The sequence below is a fragment of the Typha angustifolia genome, chromosome 10 (genome assembly GCF_048772165.1).
Source record: "Typha angustifolia cultivar Huaian chromosome 10, ASM4877216v1, whole genome shotgun sequence".
Classification (NCBI taxonomy): domain Eukaryota; kingdom Viridiplantae; phylum Streptophyta; class Magnoliopsida; order Poales; family Typhaceae; genus Typha; species Typha angustifolia.
The window spans coordinates 10,607,471-10,628,517 of NC_133248.1; the positions used below are offsets into that span (position 1 = coordinate 10,607,471).

The 21,047-nt window shown below is 37.6% G+C and overlaps 3 protein-coding genes across 4 annotated transcripts; 1 reads left to right on the forward strand and 2 right to left on the reverse strand.

The window, feature by feature from the left end:
• Nucleotides 1–1,231: 1,231 nt before the first annotated feature.
• Nucleotides 1,232–5,747, forward strand: LOC140769207 (uncharacterized). Its single transcript, XM_073109831.1, has 7 exons — nt 1,232–1,872; nt 2,669–3,000; nt 3,712–4,051; nt 4,286–4,434; nt 4,661–4,754; nt 5,245–5,316; nt 5,452–5,747. The coding sequence occupies exons 1-7, from the start codon at nt 1,342–1,344 to the stop codon at nt 5,494–5,496; spliced, it is 1,563 nt and encodes a 520-aa protein (XP_072965932.1). The 5' UTR covers nt 1,232–1,341; the 3' UTR covers nt 5,497–5,747.
• Nucleotides 5,748–5,965: 218 nt separating this feature from the next.
• LOC140768278 (rho guanine nucleotide exchange factor 8) lies at nt 5,966–9,558 on the reverse strand. Its single transcript, XM_073108507.1, has 7 exons — nt 8,801–9,558; nt 8,592–8,708; nt 7,886–8,040; nt 7,659–7,733; nt 7,308–7,580; nt 6,808–7,128; nt 5,966–6,706 (listed from the first exon to the last, which is right to left on the reverse strand). Exons 1-7 carry the CDS (start codon nt 9,048–9,050, stop codon nt 6,272–6,274), a joined length of 1,626 nt encoding a protein of 541 aa, XP_072964608.1. The 5' UTR covers nt 9,051–9,558; the 3' UTR covers nt 5,966–6,271.
• An 833-nt stretch (nt 9,559–10,391) lies between these two features.
• Nucleotides 10,392–21,014, reverse strand: LOC140768275 (transcription factor MYB3R-1). Of its 2 annotated transcripts, none has more exons than XM_073108502.1 (12): nt 20,841–21,014; nt 20,178–20,410; nt 19,915–19,969; nt 19,173–19,230; nt 17,337–17,431; nt 17,088–17,191; nt 16,070–16,198; nt 13,739–15,626; nt 12,458–12,792; nt 12,150–12,267; nt 11,098–11,316; nt 10,392–10,800 (listed from the first exon to the last, which is right to left on the reverse strand). In XM_073108502.1, exons 2-12 carry the CDS (start codon nt 20,282–20,284, stop codon nt 10,666–10,668), a joined length of 3,243 nt encoding a protein of 1,080 aa, XP_072964603.1. In that variant the 5' UTR covers nt 20,285–20,410; nt 20,841–21,014; the 3' UTR covers nt 10,392–10,665. The 2 variants fall into 2 exon arrangements, with proteins under 2 accessions (XP_072964603.1, XP_072964602.1); XM_073108501.1 differs by having other exon boundaries at nt 12,458–12,795.
• Nucleotides 21,015–21,047: the final 33 nt, after the last annotated feature.

A 21,047-nucleotide genomic window follows, 5' to 3' on the forward strand; every position in this document is an offset into this window, starting at 1 on the left:
GCTGACGTCTCGCGGTCTTCATCGGGTAGAATTAGTTCACATGCCACAATCGATCACGTCCGTTAAAACAATGTCGCATAGAAGATCCCACCGATCTTCCGGTTTGAAATATTCTTCCTTGCTTTGCGTCACAGTAACCACTACCGCATGTGAGAACGACCGTCCGATCGAGATCATAAAGTCACACGCGCAGCGGGTCCCACCAACTTGACGTCGTATTTGAATTGAGATACATAAACACACAAAAAACGAGGGCGCTCAGAGATCTGCTGAAAGAGAAAAAGACGAATGCACGACACCTAGTACACGTGGCAGAGAACGACTAGTTCGCTAACGGTGACGATAGCAGGTCAAAGATACAGCACAGCTTCTCACATCCCGAGGAGATGAGGTGGAGTGGAGGATATCATAGTAAAAGAAAAGGCAAGGGACAACCATACCAAACAATATTAATTTTTCTGAGAATATATTAATTAAATCATGCGTGTATAGTATTTATTAACTACGTCGTATACAAAAGATTTGAACTCAAACCTTAACTGAGTGGTCCGGCGACCGTTTTCACGTGAAAATTGCTAAAGGTAATATGACTCAAATTCTATTACTAATTTGAACGCGGCATACTTTTGAGAAATGGACCTTGACCCTGACTTGAGTTGTTACAATATAAGTTTGATTGCAAAGTTCCAGGAAAATAATATGAACTTTCTTAGGCAATGGAAAGGAATAACCCTATAAGATACCACTACTTTGTAGAAGACTTTAAACAATGTGGTCAATTGTTTGATGTTTGGAAAGGAGAGAATTAAAAAAGATGTTGTTTACATAGCCTCGTCAAATAATGTTGATTTTAAGACTGACCTCTGGAGATTCACTGCGAGACCTTTCTGTTAGCTCTCTCTATCATTTACAACAATATTCAGAACGAGTATTTGATTTATAATATGTCACACAATAATATTGGCATGGCACGACCAAACAAATGGTGATAAAAGATAACAAGTGGTGTCCGGGTTGGGCCTATCGAAGTATCATTAAGCCCAGGCCTAGTTTGTTGGGTTAAAAAGCTTTGACCAATGGGGCCAAACGGGCCGGACTTTAATCGGTCCTCATGTTACAAATATACTAAAAGGAGAGGAGTCATTTGCAAATATGTCAAAGAAGGAGGTGTTTGCAATTAGACACAAATGTGGATACTGATATGCAAAACACCGTTAACACAACCAAAACCCTACCCTCTCTCTTCCCCATCCTTTTGTTTCGCCTCCGTTCGTACCCCCAAGCCGGAGCCCTAGATCCCATCTCCGTCGATCTTCGGAGACACTCCGATTTCAACCTGTCATGGCGTCCTCCTACGACTACGACGACGCCTCCCATCCGCCGCCGCCTTCCTCGTCCTCTGACACCGGCTACGATCCCAACTTCGTCCCTGACTCCGTGAAGACATTCGTCGTCCACCTCTACCGCCACATCCGCGAGAAGAACGTGTACGAGATCCACCAGATGTACGAGGGAAGCTTCCATCGCCTCAGCGATCGCATGTTTCGCGAGAGCCCATGGCCTTCGGTGGAAGCCGTGGCCCCCTACGTCGACAATGATCACGTATTTTGCCTACTCTACCGGGAGATGTGGTTCCGGCACCTCTACGCTCGTCTCTCACCTACGGGAAAGCAGCGAGTTGAGTCCTGGGACAACTACTGCAGCCTCTTTGGTGTTGTGCTTCACGGAGTTGTCAATATGCAGTTGCCCAACCAGTGGCTATGGGATATGGTTGATGAATTTGTGTACCAGTTTCAGTCCTACTGCCAGTATCGGGCCAAACTCAAGAACAAGACCGAGGAGGAGCTGCAGCTGCTCAGGCAGTACGATCAGGTATTGCAAAGGAAAGAATTATAGGTTTTCTTTGGCTAATGTATATAAAAAGCACAATTTTGTATTGTAATCTTTGCAATTGATTAGAATTTCTGGCATCTGAGAGGGGTTTTGCCTCATAAGTTTTGTTTCTCTGGGAAAGATAGGATTTTGTTTTCATTCATTCATACGCACATCACAATTTTGTATTCTACTCTTTGCGTCTGATATTGGTTAGGTGTATATATGTTCTTTAAGAAAGACAGAACTTTTGGTTCATCTTTACACAGATCACAGTGGTTTGTTCCTTATCTTTTGTATTTTATGTGTTATTTATCTTCTGTGCTCTTTAAGTTTGTTCACAAGGAGGAGATATGCTTCTTGATGCCATACAAATTTAATCATTTCACCTTCGTGAGTAACAATCTCTGTTGAAATTTAGTCCCCGCTCTACTTATGAGCTTGGGCATTTACTTGACATAAGTTTTTAGGTATAAGCTTCTGGCATACTTCGTGCATTGCAATGTGGCTTTGCTTGGCTCCCTTCGGCTAAATTTCTCAAGCATAACTTTGGTGTACAATCTCTCTTATATAGCTCAGACTTTGAGATACATTTTGTCACCGAATGACCTGGCTCAGTCCTCCATTGTAATTTGTGAAGCATCTCTAGATGCATGATATAACTTATATGTCATTAACTGGATAAATTTTGGTTCTTTATATGTGAATTCATGTGATACATTATTGTTGCTTACATGGTCAACCCGGTTACTTCTATCATCAGTATATTCATACTTTTTATTGCTTATCTTGATAGGCATGGAATGTTTACGGGGTGCTCAATTACTTGCAAGCTCTTGTAGAGAAATCCATGATTATCCAAATACTGGAAAGGGAGAAGGAGGGTCTTGAGCAATTCACTGCTACTGATGGGTATGATTATGAAGATGGGAGCAATGTTCTCAAAATGTTGGGTTACTATAGCATGGTTGGGTTGCTCAGAGTGCATTGTCTTCTTGGGGATTATCATACTGGTATCAAGTGTTTGGCTCCTATTGACATTAGTCAACAGGGTGTTTACACAACCGTAATTGGAAGCCATATATCTACAATTTATCACTATGGGTTTGCAAACCTAATGTTACGAAGGTAGGATCCTGGTTGCTTAAGTTTTTTCTACTCGATGGCCTTATCTTTCTTACAAGTTTGATATTAGCAATAAATCCAATTTGGAGCTTTTTTCCAGTCATAAGCATATTCTGAGATATTGAGATATTTTATTATGAATGTATCATATTGCTTATATTGTTTCCCTTTGATCGATAAATTAAGGTTTATGATTGGTGTGGCGTAAGATATCTTGCTCTTAAGTAGTCTGCGGTCTTGTCTTCTAATCTTCTTTTTGTGAGTTTAGATGAAGTGAGGTCCCTGTGTGTGTATACTTTTAAAATATAAAGCTATGAATGTGCTCTCTGGAAAGGCTAAAGTTATGGTTTTCAAAGCTTATCATGGTATATATAGCATTAATATACTTCTTACGTGTTATTTTTATCAATCAATCTACTGTGAAGCTCAGCTGGTGATGAGCATTAGGTGAATTAATTTATTGAAAATAGCCTTTGATTTTGGAGCTGTACTATGTAAGGTGATTTTTTTATTTTGATCAAGCTTCAGCTGCTTCGCATATTTTTGCTGTCTCAATCAAGGATCCATCTCTGACTCCCTAGTGTTGTGTTGTGTATTTCCTTGCTTGATGCCTCGATCCTTCTTTGTATCTCTTTGTTCTTTTAATTACACTTCTTTTAATTACACTTTATAAGAATTCTTCTTTCTAATCGTGGGTTTCTTGATTTGTTAAAGGTATGTTGAGGCAATACGTGAATTTAATAAGATTCTGCTGTATATTTTGAAGTATAAGCAGTATCATCAGAAGTCTCCACAGTATGATCAGATATTGAAGAAAAATGAGCAAATGTATGCATTGTTAGCAATTTGCCTTTCCTTGTGCCCTCAAACAAAACTGATTGAGGAAAATGTGAGCACTCAATTGAAAGAGAAATACAATGACAAGATGACAAAGATGCAGAAATACGATGATGAAGCTTATGCTCTCTATGATGAGCTCTTTTCATATGCGTGCCCGAAATTTATCACTCCATCAGCTCCAGTTCTACAGGATCCTCTTACAAACTATAACCAGGTAATTTGAAGCTTATATTCTGTTTATTATTGTACTGCACTTGAACCAGGTAATACTTTTTAGAACTAATTTTATTTGAGATACAAGACCAGAGAGTTTTACAAGCTCAGCTGTCTATAGCATATCCTTTTTGGAAATGCGTTATCTTATTTGCATTGCAGCTCTGTAAATAGCAACTTTATTATATATTATTCTCCGACATAATTACAAATTGGCATTCCTTCCTAAATGCAGGATGCTTATAGGCTGCAGTTGAAATTGTTTCTTTATGAAGTCAAGCAACAGCAGTTGCTTTCTGGCGTGCGCAGTTTTCTGAAGTTATATTCATCTATATCAATTGGGAAACTTGCTCAGTATATGGAAGTAGATGAGCCCACTTTAAGGTCAGTAAATTTCTAATTTTATTTTTTCGTGCCAATTGATCGATAACACCTGCAATTTACTATATTGTAGTAATCAAATTTGGAATTTATTTTGCATCATTTTTACTACCTTAATGAAAGAGATAACAACTCACTTTCCAATTTGACTATATTGAATATGGAAGAATTTACTAATTCTTACTTAAGACAAGTCTGTGGCACTTCGCTAATACTTGTTTGTTGACAGGACTATTCTGATGACATACAAGCATAAGATGCATGCTGTGGATAGTGATGGAAAGATCACATCAAATGCGGATGTGGATTTCTATATTAGTGAGGTATTATTTCTCTTTTTGACTCTTAAATTGGGTTTATAATTTAGGTTTACTTCATCATTAGTGTTACAATGTTTGGTAGTTGGTATTTATTGTTTGATGTACAGTTATATCAGGAGATTATGCTTCTTTCCATTATGACATTTACTTTATAACGTATGTCACAATTAGTGGCAGTTGATACTTATCATTTATGACAGTTTTATTAGGCCATTTCGCTCCCATTCTGATTTCTTTGAGATGGCATATCTGCATTTCCTAGTCACCGTGGTTTTTGTAAAAACAAAGTAAAGAACAGAGGGGAAAGTCAATAACTCATTTTTGCAAATGTTTTTGCACCTCCAGTTCTCTTCCATTCTCTCCCATCTGAACTTTTTATGACATGTTTTCAGTTCTGGAAACTGGGTATTAATATGTAATATTTTCTCTAAGATTTTGTAATTGTACTTCTAATTACCAATTCTCTGTTAATATTTTATCATTTTCATCGCAGGATATTATACATGTTTTTGAGTCCAAGCCAACGAAGCGCTATGGTGATTACTTTTTGCGCCAAGTCTTAAAGGTTTATACTCTCTGTCTCTGTGGGTTATTGTTTTTTAATGTGGTGTTGCAGCTGTGGTTCATATATCTACAGCTTGATGAATTCAATTTCATGTTTTCTTACTCTCTTTATCACCTTTCTGTTGATACTGTGCAGTTTGAGGAAATGATTGGAGAATTGGATAGAGTAAAGCTAGACTGATGCGATGCTGTCAATGCGCGAATATGGATATGCTTAGGTTAATTCCCAGTTGCTTTTCACCTTTGTCTGGAAGGCTTACCACACTGCCTTCAGACTGGTAGAGCCGAGGGATGATATTTTTGTTAGACTCAGCCTGATGAGCTTTCTTAAGTTTGAGTTATTGACACATGCATTATCTCTTACCTCCTTTACTTGAATTTGACATAGTTTTGATGAAGATTATCTTATTTACAGCTTGCAATTTTTTCGAAGTGCTATTATACCCAGATATGTACTACTGGATAAACAGGATTCAACTTAGCCATTAGGTGCAATGCAATGATAAATAGAGTTAATGGTTGGAATCTGAGACCAATCTAATTATATTACAGGATAGACATAAACAGAATTTTCTCTCTCATTCCTCTCCTGATGTGGCCGTTGTCTCAGCCATACAAAACACACTGCATTCTGTGGTGTTATACCTTAAGACAATCACTGCTTTTAAAGAAAATAATATGACCAATTTTCCCTTGGTAAAGTCTAATTTCTTTACTCTGGGGATACATATTTTGGATCAGTGGCTACAACAGTATATAATGGAATTCAAGAGAAGAAAACAACCCAATTCTATCTCAATCAAAAGTACACTACAAAGAGGGGAGAGAGTGTAGAATCGCTCAAACTCAACTTTGAGATCTACTGTCTCTAAAGTGCCTCTGAACTATGTTTTAGAATCTGTGTTCTGTGTCTCCTACTTGTATCCATCTCCTTCACTTCTTATACTGTAAACTTCTTAATGACGAGATGTTGGACTTCTCCAGCCTCCCAAGTTTTCAACTTTCTCTATGTAAGAAAATCTCTTGGTAGGCACAACAATGGGAGGCTTCTTCGACATTCGACCTTCTGAGTTCACATTGCCTTCCGAGTTTCCCTTCTCCTTATGTTGTGCTTCTGCCTCTGGATCAAAATGCCAACCCATGAAATCGGACAGTGTCATAGAAGTTGGCGCTTCGTTTAGCTTCTCCATCTCTTCCTTTGGGTCCAACTTCTTCACCGGTCCTGTGGATGTCTCTGCATCCGGCAATGAGTACCTTCTGTTTGAGTCCTTGAGGGATGGATCTTGAGTTAGGCAGTCGGCATACAAGATATCCTCAATTCGCGACATCACTGTGAATGCTAAGCTTTCAAGAACACGCGAGTAGCTCTCCAATATGGACTGTCCAACATCCTGAAGAATTATAATTCAAGAACAATCAGATGATAACTAATCAATTCTTTGCATTCTTTCTTATGTAGGAAATAAGTTTCTATCATTTTTTGGTTTCTTACTTTGTTGTATTGGATCTTGCTTATGTCAAGTGATGATTGAGGAATGCCAGGGAATCTTTGCTTGAGAAGAAGTAGGATGGTCTCTGCTCTCTCTTCAAATTGCTCCCTTTTCTCCAAGCTAACAATGGACCCCCAAGATGATTTACCATCCTTCTGGTGCATCTTCCGCTTCCAAATAATAATTGATGCCTCAATGCGGTTCTTGAGGTCAAGGACCTTGTGCTCAGTTGAAAGATCCATTGTATCAAGGAATTGCTCAGGATCGAAAAGATCGACTGTTATGCTCCTATATATTGCATCTCCAAGGCTTGTTTTCCCATTCTATGATCAAAGAGAAAGCAAGCAATTTAAAACATTGAGATCATCAAAAACAAAATAGAGTGATTAGATGTCACAAGGTAAAATGTTCCCAAAAGGCTTGTTATCGATCTTATCATTTGCATTTACCAGCTAAGTGATATCAACTGAAACTCGAGAAACATAAACCCAGATATGGATACCTTTGGAAGTGAATCTATATAGACTTCAGGGACCTCCATTTCCATAAGAACCTGAGCATTTATTGCCATAGCTGCCTTGAGAACTTGGTTCACAGATTCCTTCTGAAATTGCAGCCATTTCCTTGAGACTTCAGAAAGCCCATTAGGGGGAACTTTCACAGTAGGAAGCCACCATTTGTCATCCTTCCTCTGTGCATTACCTTTCTCTGATTCATCAGCATCCTTCGATACATACCAAAATTCGTTCTGGTCTTTGAAGTTGTCAAGGTAGCCCTGCATTTCCATGGTAAGAATGTAGGAATAGACGACATAGAATTTATGCTTTTCTTAGCTAGAGAAAGAATTTCTTACTAGGAGCATTGCATCAAGCTTGCGCAAGGCAGGGATGTTCATCTGGAGATCTCGGCGTTGCTGAGTTGACATTATCTGGATGAGAAAAAATAGAGAAAATGGGTGTTAAAATCGACGAGCTAATACATCTCTCCATGATACAAAATGGATAATCTTCCAAATCCCTAGATGATTGAGATAATGAACCGCATGAAGGGAAAAAAATCTAATAGGGAATCCTCCTTCACCTCCATGCTTGATCCATCATCTGATCTCTGCCTTGTAGGAACAAATTCCACAATATGATCAGTGACAGATAAAAGCCAATCAACTTCTTTCCTCCACCTTGCCTTCTTTTCATGGGGCATTGGTTCCAAGCGCCGATGTTCACCAAAAACAGAAGCTGGACAAATAAGAGGAGGAGAAAAAAAAGTAGAAACTATCAGAACTTATCTTGCATTAATGAAAAGAGAACTAACCAGCTGTGAGTCATTGCCTTGTCAAGGTAGGATGTCTAATAACATTGAGGCCATATTCGTGTAAGTATATGCTACATATATAACAAAAAAAAAGGAGTAACTTCTCTTTTCTTGAATCAAGAATTTCTTTCTATATGTCATCTTAATTATGCCAATGCTAATGTTATATCTTTCAACAGCCAGTTTCAAGCCCGGATGAAGGAAGGGGATTGTTGGATGCAAGTTTATAACCAACAAAAAAAATATATCATGGAAACTAAGAAAATGGAAGACAGTTGACTTGTCCCTAAACCTGCAACTAAATATAGATGAATTTATGAAAACTCATACATATATACATAGAGATTATCCGAATAAAGGGACTAATTAACTGATTGTTGCGCTGCGCTATGAAATTTATTCCTAGCAAGTTATGAAAAAAAAAAACTTTTACAGATTCAGGTAATAATTGGCTTATCATGATTTTCTTGGATACCTGCAAGGTTGGTAATGGCGTTGGATAGGGCAAGCGCTGAGGAAACTCCTTTTCCATTTCCAGACATGTCTTCCCCCAACAAGAGCTTTGCAAACTTCTCCTTCATCAACTCCATGTCTAATCCACATCAAACATTACAATGATCAAGAAAACTGTAAAACAAATATTAAACCAGCTTACCAATGACATTATGACAATGTCTTATATACCTGAGGGAGGTCCATTTCTACCACCACTCAAGCCTCCATCCTTGCCAAGGCGAGACCGTGGAGCCTTCTCGCCAACTTTAGCCCCATGGCTGCTACGAATCATCGTGTTCTCATCCGTCATTGAACCATTCCCACCTGCACCACCGTCAAGAACTGGGCTCTGCGACAGGCGCCCCGCGACCTCGAACATCTCACCACCACCTTGCAATGGCTTGTCAAGGCTGTGCCCCCGCTTCACGAATCGAACCATTACACGGCTCAATAATCTGAGCTTGGACCACAGATTGCGGACGGCGCCCACGTCATACCTCCTGGTGGAGCGTGCGGACGCGGTCTTCTCGTACGGAGGAATTTGAGAGGAAGGAGAGGAACCCACAAAGGAAATGTGTCTAGGAGATAGAAGAAGAGGGAAAGATGGGAGCTTGATGGGTTAAAAGATTGGATTGAAGAGACCCACCTTGTAAATGAGAGCAGGGGAAGGAGAGGGAAAGGTGGGACATCTGGTTGCAAAGGCCAACAGAAAAGGCTCAAAGAGAGGAGGGAGGGGGATAATAGTAGAATGGATGGGAGAATAAGCCCATCTTTGTAATAGGTCCAAGGATATGTTTGGGGTGGTTTGGTGGGTTTGTTTGTCTTCTGTTGGATTGAAGAATGGTAGAGAAAGAGGAAGAGGAGAAGAGAGAGATAGGTTTTTTGGAGGGGATGTTCTTGGTTTCCTTTTTTAAGAGATCAAACGTGGGGTGCATGTTTGTGGACAGTGTTTGGAGGAGAGAGGAGAGGTGGTGGTGGTGGTGGTGGAAGCTAGTAGAATAATGTATATATATAGAAGGGATGCTTCTTAATGAAGAAGGTGAGTTAGTTTTCTCTGTTTTCAAGTGGTCTGTCTGTCGTCTGAGGCTGGCAATTAGCCCGGGATACTCTCTCTCTCTCTCTCTCTCTCTCTCTCTCTCTATATATATATATATATATATATGCCAAGTCTAGCTAATTACCACCTTTGATTCCAAAGAGTCAATCACCCCAGACCAGACGACGAAATGAACCAAACAACATAACAATTTGAGCAAGGTCAGCTTATCATAGAGTTGATGAGTTCAAGTCTTTTGCAATTAGGATTGATATTTGATGTATTTTTAAGAGATATAATTTAAATTTATTGTGACTAATTTAAAAATTAATAATTTAATCATTCAATCTATACATCAAAGATGTTTAGCTAGCCTACTTACCTATAGCACGAAGTGGGAAGTAGTAACTAATTGATCAGATGCAGCTATATAAGCGATCTCGGGCAACTTGGCAAGACTTGACATTGATCGTTGGCTGGCCAAGATTTATATTATTTCTCCAACAAGTTTATGTTTATAAGGAGTCATAACTAGGCTATCTCCTAGTTTCAGCCACAAAATCAACTGTATCAATGAAAGAGGAAAGAAAAAAAAAATGTTCGTCTAATTAAAAGTCAACTCAAAACTCGTAGCGTAAAATATAGGTCGTTCACATGCCTCCACAGATTAAACCACCAATTGAAGACTGCAAAAGTCCATATAGAGACAAAATTACAGTTTCAAGATGAAGAATAGAGATTGAATAACAACGCCAATGGAATGAAGTCGGCAAAACCTCCGAAAACTAAGTCTGAGAAATTTAGATATATCATATTCCAATAGAAGAGCACAGGGATTACAAATTGAAATAATTAAATGGCAATCTTGATCAGATCCCGACTAAGCTGTCTTTTTAACTGGAAAAGGCCGGGGTGATACAAGATAAATATGCCAAAAGGAAAAGGAAAAGCAAAATAAAGCAAGGCACATGTACATTCTCATGAGGATTATGAATTTACTTCTTTGCTTCCCTGCAAGCTACCGGCAATTCTTCATAAGATAGGAGGTTGGGCTGGAGAAGCTTACTGATGCCCCTACATTACTTACTTTCTTTACTTCAGTTCTTCTGGCAGGAGTTGCACATCCACTGAAATCAAGAACTCGCGCCTCTGCCTGCAAAGTTATTAGGATTACGATCAGAGAACAACAATGGCACTTGTATTTTCGATTAAGAGGAAATTTTCAGATACAGGGCTTGTTTCCAAGTAGCAAGTCTGAAGAAAGAAGAGAATTCGGCAGACAATGTATTGAATATATTAAAAGGTTCTGGGAAGAAACTATTTATGATAGAAATGAAAAAGGGCATCATCTGTCTGCTATATGACGCACTGGCAGATTGTGACCTTTGGCAGGCCAACGGCCCATATAGGAAATAAGCAAAACTAAGAGTACAAATTGCAGATATATTACCATGAGTTTAGGTGGCATGTGGTGAGCTTCAACCACCCCTGACTGAAAATTTTCTTTGTCAGAGTTTCTTTCGTTAGGGGTGACTCCAGGCCTAGGACTTCCACTTGCCAATACCTCATGGGCCTCGGCCACAACGGCAGCAGTTTGCTCGCTGAACTGCCTCATCAGTCCAATTGCATCATAAGTTCTTTCTCCTGGGCTCATGAAATATCCTACATCCTGGGAAAAGCAGAAAGCAAAATTATCTCTTTTATACTAATAAAAACAAACCAAGAAAAGGACCAAAAGATCCTTAATAAACATCTTTAAATCTAACATCCGAGTAAATAAAATGAAGATATTTAACACTGAACTGTCACTTAAGTATGAGAAGAAAAGGTGCAAATTTCACTGCTAAGGTCTAATGTTGATGTTCCATCTATGTAATGTGTCTCCAATCTCCGGAGTAATGCTATGTATATCTGTGTCCTATATAAAGTATTATAAACATGTAAACTTCTGATTAAAATAGTTGGACATTTGTAGAAAGAAAAAGCAAAAAAGGAGCAAAGGATCTTGGGAGTTACTCTTCATTATGGAAAATTAGTCCTTGTCAGGTATCACGACGTCATTATTGAACTATAGAAATATCTACATTCTGTTATCATTAGATAAAAAATGTTAATCTGACCAGAAGGTATGCCTTATATCTGTGCAAAAGGGCTCTAAGAAGATGAAGCACATACTCAAACCAAAATAACTGAGACTGAATAAACAACTCATTTATAGAAAGACAAAGAAGAAAAAAAAGGAGCAAAGGATCTTGGAGTTAACTCTTCATTATGGAAAATTAGTCATTGTCAGGTATCATGACACCATTATTGAACTATAGAAATATCTACATTCTGTTATCACTAGATAAAATATGTTAATCTGACCAGAAGGTATGCCTTACATCTGTGCAAGAGGGCTCTAAGAAGATGAAGCACATACTCAAACCAAAATAACTAAGACTGAATAAACAACTCATGTATAATATTACTAAAATAAGAGTATAACAGAACACTGCCTACCTGGTATGTTAAATCTGTGTCGATTCTATTTCCCGAAAGAAGAGAATTCATAAACCAAGGTGATTTCCATGCTGAAGGAGATTCTATACCTCGTTTGACACCAGGAGTCTCAGCAAATCTGACACGAAAAGTATATCAGAAATAGAAATAATGCAAAGTACACCACTTATTCTGCCACACTTAAATAAGTAGATCAGTTGAAAAGAAAATAATTAGAAATTTAGAATACAGCAAAAATCAGCAAGCTGGTAAACAAGTTCAAATATTGATCGGAATGTTAAACTAAAGTTTGTATGTAATAAACTTACATGTTCATGTTTTCAAGATATACATCAACCGATGAGCCACACTTCTCAGTTATGGCCTCTGTATGAATTGATCTGGCACATTTTTCTGAAGTACCTGGTAATGAAGGCTGCTCCTCACATTTACCAACATTAGGAGACAGGGATGCAATATGGTTAGATAAAGATTCAGGCTTGGAAGCCATGAGACTTTCCTCTGGCATGCTTTTCAAGCTTCCAAAAGTCTGATCTTTCAAAGACTTTGCACCACCATTTGATTGCTCATTTGCAGCACATCCATCATGTTCAGCAGAAAACAACCGGTCATTGATGTTACGTTCAGAAAGAATCCTAACAGGCTGCTGCATAACAACCACATGGGAAACAAAACTATCAGAAAAGTGAAGGTCGTAAAAGGTCAAAAGAAGTGATTTCCAGTAGAGATGTTTCTCCTATTGAACACTCTTCCAGTGGGAAACCATAAGACATTTCCAGGTTCAAGAGTTTGAGTTGGCAATTTTGCAGACCATAGACAAAATATAGTATATAAAAATAATATATTGGTAAAGTACATTAAGCTATTAAGCAAATTAATAAAGATTGAAGAGGAGGTGATTTTTTGCTGAAATCTCAGAAATAGATAAAAATAAGAATTAAATGACAGCAAGAGAAGACAAAATTATTAGAATGAATCAAAATATGTCAAAGGATATGAATAAAAACTGCCATTTAGATTGAAGGGCATCCAACTTTATTACAGTAAAGAAGTATTAACTAGCCAAGAACAATCATACAATGAGGGTAAAAAATATTGTCAGAATAACGTAATAGATATTCTACTGCTGGAAATATAAGGACTCCACCTTGTTTGAAACACAGGATGAATATTGTCAAATTCTTTGACATGACAATAGCTACCGTCAGTCTTATATGGCATATAAGAGTACAGTAGCAAAGAATAAATCATGAAGGAGCATAACTAATGCAAATTTCATAATTGAATGAAATCTAGTAAGAATCTAGTTTTTCAGTCACATATTTATCACGTAGTTAAACTATAGCAAAAAAAGGCATATTTCTTTCACCAAACAGAAAACAATAACTTTCGTCTCGCTTTACAGAAAGCTAGAATATGGCCAGGTTTGTAGAAGATTGAGCAAACTCTAATTGGTCAGATAACATACTTTGCTGCTGGTTTACCATTTGCAGTTAATGTTACAATTAGGAAATATTTTGACATTCGAGGATGTATACTTAGCATGTAATTACTACAATTAGAGAGATAAATAGTCAGAAAGAACTTACTGCCATTTCTGCAGCAGTAGCATAAACTTTGGTTGCTGATATTAAAGCAGTTGAATATTGCTCTGTTATTGTTTTCTGACTGTCATGGGATTGTTTCTCAGATATACTAGTTAGCTCTTTTCCAGATCCAGCTGCATGGCCCAAATTGTCCTTTTGTATGGCAGAATATTCAATTTTCTTTGTATGATCACCTGAAGAAGGAACAGGTCTCCCAGTAGAGCATGGAGATCCAGAAACAATTGCTTTATCTTTCATGGTATCCATATGACAGATTTCAGCCCTGCTTATAGAAGATATGCCAGATAATCCACGATCCATGTCCATCCAAGATTTCTTGTCAGTTCTATCGTGCAACGGTGACAACAGTTCGCGCTGCCTTTTCTTCATAATTGATGGCGTACATAAGAAGCTTTTAGCAGCACTCTTAAGTAGAGCATCAGGACTCTCATCAGGAGATGGAGAATCCCACAGGCCATAAGAAGTAGAGCAGTTTGTGGATGACATCATTAATTGTCGAATCCCAAGAGGACTATATGCCTGCTGAAGATCACCAGAAGATGCAAGATCACAGCTGACAAATGGAATGTCTAAGCTCGGAAAGCGAGGAGGCTCATAGAACAAAGCTCCAACATCCAGCTGTTCCTTAGTCACCATAGTTTGATTTTCTTTTGATGGTGTAACTTTTCCAGCATTAGTTGGAGATCCACAATCCATCATCTCCATGTATGTCTGCTTTCCAACTTCACTTTCCTGAACCTGGTCTGGAGGCACACTAATCTTAGACCTCGCGCCATCAGCAGGAGATGTGATAGGTCGAGTGGAATAAGCAAAGCCATCATACGAGCACGTAATTACCTCTGAATCCTGAGGCCCAATAGATATGCTACTTCCATCAATGTTATTACTATTACACAGCGACTTCATATCATTTGGACAAACAAGAGAAGGCGGTGGTACTACAGTCATCAGACTTTGACAATATGAGATGTCTAGAATGCCAGATGAACTGACAGGATATAGTGGATATGAATATGAAGCAAAACTTTTATAGGCATCAGGAGAATATATATCACTCTGGCAATTTAGGCCCAAGAGCCGATCTACGTTGGGTATTTCTGGTGCATCAATAAGACCTCGTAATGATATATCTTGCCACATGTCTGTTTTAGAATTGTTGTCACTTTCAAGGTCAGCTTCAGTCAATGGAAGTATTTTGTGTTTCTCATATCCAGAAACACCATCTCCCACAGAAGCAGGCATGTTCATTGTACTTGACAACAAAGTAGATCTGATTTTCTGATTTTCATCACAGAGGGTGTGGCATTCCAGGGTTTCTGCTAACTCTGGGGAATTGCGAGTTTCCTCTAGTAAAGAATTATCAGGAAGTTCATCTGAAGCAATTTCAACATCCACTCCTTGAGATACTTCAACCTCCATCTTTATGTTTTGGTCCAGATCAATGTCAGAAGCTGAACCTTGATGCTGTATCTCAGGCAAGGTACGCGCAATTCCCTCAATGAAAGAGCAATACTCCTTAGCGTACATTGAAAAACAAGAATCTTGTTCCTCTTTCTTGTTGGCATCGTGCCTTGGTTGTAAATCATCACAGCCCAGAGTTGTGCTAACCAATTCACAATCAGATTGAGAGCAAGCGACCAAGGCTGACGAGGCTTGGCTACAACACTCTGACAAATCTTCAACTTCTTGCCTGTCTTTGAAACCATTATCTTCACTAGTTTGTTGAGTCACTGCAGACAAGTAAGTATCATGGGAAGGATTTCCTATATGAGACAAGCCATGGAACTGTTCCAGTAAGCCTGATGCCAAGTATGAATCCAGTTTCTTCTTCACAGAGCTGTTCCAGTGATTCTTAATTGCATTGTCTGTCCTGATGTTGTAGAGCAGAATAGTATTTCAATAATCATGCACACAGCATTAAGAATAGAAGCTTAATTAACTCGGAATAGACCAAATGAAATAACGACAGGTATCACCAAAGTACAAAATGCAAGGAGCTAAATCATGAAAAGAATAGAGATGTGCCAGTGGATATTGATAACAGTAGATATAGATATTAGAAAAATTGCAGATAAAAAAGGATGGGGCATATAGAGCCAATATCTCAAGCAGATACAGGCATATAAACACATAGATAAACTGTTCACAAGTGATAAATCATCATTAGAACAAGATAAATTAGCTTTTATTATTAGAGATGCATGTGAAAGATCAGGAAAATTTTCAGAGGTTAAAAAATTATAAATTTTGTAATGGTAAACAAGAAACATATTTCACTTCCTAAGCAGCAGTCATTACATAAAAATCTCTTACCTTCCTGGTAAGAATTTTGTCAGCTCGGCCCACTTATTTCCATAAATTTGATGAGCATGAATCAGTGCTATCTCCTCTTCTTGAGTCCATGCCTCCTTGTTTATGGCAGGGTTAAGATGATTATGCCACCTACAATTTATTTCTTTACCATTAGTAAATGTTATTACAATCAATATCAGAAGGATGAAGCTAGAAGATGAGAGAGCATTGGTAACAAGATGTAAAAGATCTCTTCATACCTAGAAGACTTCATAAAATAATGTAGAAATGGAAAAATAAAATAAAAAAGCGCTTTCAGCTAAGACAAGAAAAAAATTCAAAATTCTCAAACTTAAAACAGTATTAGTGAGTGATCTAAACAGTAGTACATATTTTGTTAATTTACCTCCACAATACTATAAGTTGGAGCCAAATGTCACTGAACAAAAAGCAATATTTGAACATTAAAATAGAAGTAGCCAGACGGAAAAGCTACTGAATACACCATTTCTGTGGGAGGGGTAATGCATATAATTTAACAAGCCAATTTTGCATCAGATGCATATGAAGGAAGGAAAGAAGAACTACTCGCATTGTCTAGTAGAAAAATAAGAAGCTCCCATGGCTTATGATACATTCTGTGAGAATATATCATGGTCCTATCTTCACATCATATGGCACAATGAAACTGCATTCTAAAATCAAAGGATTCTCTAAATGATTCAAGAGATAAACACCACAACTTTTGAGCCATTTGTTATGAATGCCATCATAGAACACTTTATATTGAGTTTCAAGCAAATTTTGATGAAAGAACCCCGGTAATTTCCTTATACTACTTATATCCATTAGCTACCTTTACCAAATGAAAAAAAAGCTGGTCTATTTAATTATTTAAGAATCTTTTAGCATGTAATAATCCACTGATGATCTCATCAAGAAAAAAAAAGAAGCAAACAACCAAGGTAATACTCGTCAAAATTAAAAGGAAGAAGAAATAACAAGTTGAAAACAGAAGGATAATATATTAATGGCGTACCTCTCTCGGCACTGCTTTCCAATCCGACCAGGTAATGCTTGCGCAATGGTTGACCACTTCTTTGGCCCATATTTATTTACCATTTGAATGATTATGTCATCTTCCTATAATTGACTAGATTTAGAAAAAATTGAAATGGAAAGCACAATCTAACAAAAAGTTAGACCCACTCAGGATGCAAGGCAAATGTAAATGCAAAAATAAGTAGCATAATAATGTTGTAGGCCCCCTAGAATCTAGATGACTTACTTCTTTGGACCATGGTCCCTTCACAAGCTCAGGATTTAGAACCTTCTGCCACCTGTGCAAGCACTGCACATCGGTCCTGTCGGGAAAACATTCAGCTGAAAAGAAAAAAGTTCCAACAAACAAGAAAACAATTAGCAAGCTTCACAATGTGGAAACAGAAAATAACTCATGACTACATTGGCAAGCAAGTTTAGGACGCATTACAACAATGATGGTGGTGGTAGTGATAGTGATAATAATGATAATGTTTTAAATAACAAAGTATTGCTGGTCTATCTTAGAATGCTAATTCTTTTTTAAAAAATATCACAACTTTTGCCAGATTGCTATAGCATTGAATGTGTCATAACTAAATTTGAAAATTATGTAGGCTTAAAAATCATGGATCCCAAAATCGACTGATCCCGAGTCGGATTGACCGATCCAGAATGGGATCAGCCATAACTAAACCCGATCATACCGATTTTGGTCCAATTTCGGCCAGTACGGCAGTTTTCGGCTAGTATCGGCCGGTTTCGACCAATCTCGGCCGTATCGATCGATCCGTCTCAGCCGTATTGATTGAAAACAACAATATTAGCTGAAATTAATTTTTTTTTAGATTCAGATCGAATCTAAAATGTATCTAACCTAGAAAACATTAATAATTGATGTCATCAACTGCTTTCTTTCTCAAATTTTCAGTTTTTACTCTCTATCTCTCACACACACTCTCCTCTCACTCTTACACTTCGCTAAGTTTATCTGGCGACCATTTTGGTAAGCCTCTTTGGCTAGTCCACACTCTTCTCTCACTTTTACACTCTACCAAGTTTATTTGGCGGTTATTTTGGTAAGCCCTTTTGGCTAGTCCACACTCTCCTCTCACTTTTACACTTTACCAAGTTTATTTGGCGGCCGTTCCGATGATCCACTCTGGCCGGTCCACACTGGTGAACTCAGATGAATTTTTTCTCATATTCTTTCCTTCTTTCTCACCCATTTTTTAACTCCTCTTTTCTTACTGCTATAGAACAACACTGAAAAGAGATCTCTCTTTTTATATTGTCTGTAGTAATAATTTACAAGTATAAAATTTGTCTAATTCAAGTTGAAATTCATTATAGTTTTAAATGTGTTTTTTCTTTAATTTTTAAAGTTCATATGTGACTAATTTTTATTTCTTATTTTTTTTTATTATTTTACGTAATTAAAAATAGTCTGATCCAATACGGACGGCCAACATGACCAATACATATCGTTTTTCTAACGACCGATCCCGATATCGAGTTTCGGAACCTTGCTTAAAATTTATATAGAGATATCGTCTAACTTATTAATAACAACTGAAAATTTAACTTTAAGAATGAAAATGTTCTGCAATATATATATTAAAAAAAAGTTTAAGTAACCTTCATTTTCGAAAATGATAGACTTTCTTACTTCCTTGAATGTCATGTAGCTAGTCATCTCCTGTGTGCTATTCTACCCTTATAAGTGAGTATACTTTTCCAAATAACTTGAAAATGCTATTTTTTGCATCAAATATTTGTATTTATTGTTGCCTAGGTAGCTAGGTTAGTTGCATTTTGGATATATCCATTTGCTTGTACAAGTAACAAGATAGATGAGAAAATTGAGTTTTAGTATTTTATATCATAAAGGGTTGAGGGCAAAATACATAGAAAATTTTTGAAACTAATTAATCCAATGCAGTTTCTAATTCCATGATATGAAATAGCAAAAGGACGTCCAGATCACAACAAAAGTATCAAGATTTTGAGGGAGAAAGTTCACAATAATAATGTTAATGAGGACGTCATTCTAGTTTCTCAAGTTGGATCAATGAATATGTACCTATCTTTTTCCAATTTTTCCCTTTAAAGCGTTGAACGGCTCTGCATAATATAGAATCCTGTAGCAAAACAAGCATGCTCTATAAAAATATAGAGGAAAAAAATCATCTAAAATTGCACGAAACATACATATTAGCAAAAAGTTCACATCAAACCCAACTTTTAAAGTATCTTTCAATGTTGCGAAAGATACCCAGCTAGGCTTCTTGCATGCTATATACAACCACTACAAATTCTTTGAAAAGGGGACCATTGAAACAAGCAAAAGAAATAATAGTAAGAGAAATATCAAGCTATAGTATCTTCGGTTTAGTCAAGTAAAGATCATTTGACATTATAAATACTGATAATATAAGCCTCAAGAGACAATGAATTGATCTAAATTTACAACATAATGGGCTTAAAGCACTATAGTAAGTACTGTTGTGACATCATATACTAAAATTGCATTACCTCTAGTTTCTCCGTGTTGGTTATTAATCCTACATGAAGTACTACAAAACAAGGTTACATAACATACTGGTAACTTAAGTATATAGTAGAACCATAATAGATGTTCCTACGATCATATGCACAAAGATTTTCCTATCATAATAAATGTTCCTATAAGTAGATTTCGTGAAATCTCACTGAAATCACATCCTAATTTATTGAAATGATAAATACGATGATTCTATAGATTGTCTAGTAAAATGAGTATAAGTTGAGGACTATATTCAGACTTGTAAGAATCTAGATGTTACCTCTTCAGCAGTCCATTGCCCTTTAGTTGATCGACGAGCTGGACCAGTGGTCCTCCTACAAAAACATATACAGACGTATAAAGATTGACCTATTATTGGGCTCCTCTTGCTTCAACACAGTGACAAGATCTATTCATCAAAATATTATTTGCTCAAGTGTAAAGTAGATAAAACAAGAACTCTAATAGCTAGAAATATATCCCTCCTTCAGCATCGATCAACAACAATTGCCACCCCCGCTGAGAGCTCAAGGAAAGGATTACCCATGAAATAGACGTTGTCTCTGATGCTCATCTCCACTCCCTTCATGAGCAGCTGTAGAAGTAGTAGCTTCACCTCTCCTGGAACCCCGCCCCTTATCACTTGCCATTGTGAGTGAAGACCGACGTCCGAATCCCCACTCGACAGCAGAGTTCCACGGAGAAGGGTTCCCAAACCATCATCAAGCGCCCAAGAGGGCTCCCAAGGATTCCGCCAATAAAGAGAAAATCATAGACTGGTGGAGAAAAATAGAGATAATTAATTTTAGTCCACAACAAGAACCAGCTTCCAAATGATGGGAAAAAATCCATTTCTTGCAACTAATGCACAACTAAAAGATTAAAGTGATGAGCTAACGAACAAGATCTAAAATTTCACACCGAAACCCTACCAAAAAACACTCATTACGAACACAAATTTGCCAAATTTCCTACAAACATCGAACTAAACCCACCAACAAACCCAGATCTTCAAACAAATCACTTGCTAAGAAGAACTAACCAAACCAACCAAGAATCGACCGAAAGAACACTAATCCCAAATCAAACCAACATTTAACACTCAATTCGACCGAGATCTCCGAAAAATGATGTCTGAATCGAAACCCTAACTTGAAACAGCCCCGAAGGATTCGAAACGGTAACAAGAGAAACAGAATCCCGAACCTCACTGTTCCAATGAAACAGATGCAATCGCGCGGCGACACTCTCGATCGATCAATAGCGAATCTGAGATTTCCGTGAGCTATCCCTTCAAATCTAGAAAGAGTTTGAAAGAGAGAGAGTGAGAGAGAGAGAGAGGTCTGAAGACTGAGAGAGATGGGAGAAGAGGAGCGTATATTATATTCGTCTCTTTCCTCATCTCTTTTCTTT

What these genes read in the sequence shown, in the direction of transcription:
- LOC140768275 (XM_073108501.1), bottom strand. Translation starts at nt 20,284, where the DNA reads ATGGCAAGTGATAAGGGGCGGGGTTCCAGGAGAGGTGAAGCTACTACT. An exon ending in AGACAACGTCTATTTCATGG is followed by an intron (nt 19,970 to 20,177) that starts GTAATCCTTTCC and finishes ATGTTTTTGTAG; the next exon opens with GAGGACCACTGGTCCAGCTC. An exon ending in ACATGCCACCTAAACTCATG is followed by an intron (nt 10,801 to 11,097) that starts GTAATATATCTG and finishes ATAACTTTGCAG; the next exon opens with GCAGAGGCGCGAGTTCTTGA.
- LOC140769207 (XM_073109831.1), top strand. Translation starts at nt 1,342, where the DNA reads ATGGCGTCCTCCTACGACTACGACGACGCCTCCCATCCGCCGCCGCCT. An exon ending in TGCTCAGGCAGTACGATCAG is followed by an intron (nt 1,873 to 2,668) that starts GTATTGCAAAGG and finishes TTATCTTGATAG; the next exon opens with GCATGGAATGTTTACGGGGT. An exon ending in TTTTGCGCCAAGTCTTAAAG is followed by an intron (nt 5,317 to 5,451) that starts GTTTATACTCTC and finishes GATACTGTGCAG; the next exon opens with TTTGAGGAAATGATTGGAGA.
- LOC140768278 (XM_073108507.1), bottom strand. Translation starts at nt 9,050, where the DNA reads ATGGTTCGATTCGTGAAGCGGGGGCACAGCCTTGACAAGCCATTGCAA. An exon ending in CGCCATTACCAACCTTGCAG is followed by an intron (nt 8,041 to 8,591) that starts GTATCCAAGAAA and finishes TTATTTGTCCAG; the next exon opens with CTTCTGTTTTTGGTGAACAT. An exon ending in AGCTTGATGCAATGCTCCTA is followed by an intron (nt 7,581 to 7,658) that starts GTAAGAAATTCT and finishes ATGGAAATGCAG; the next exon opens with GGCTACCTTGACAACTTCAA.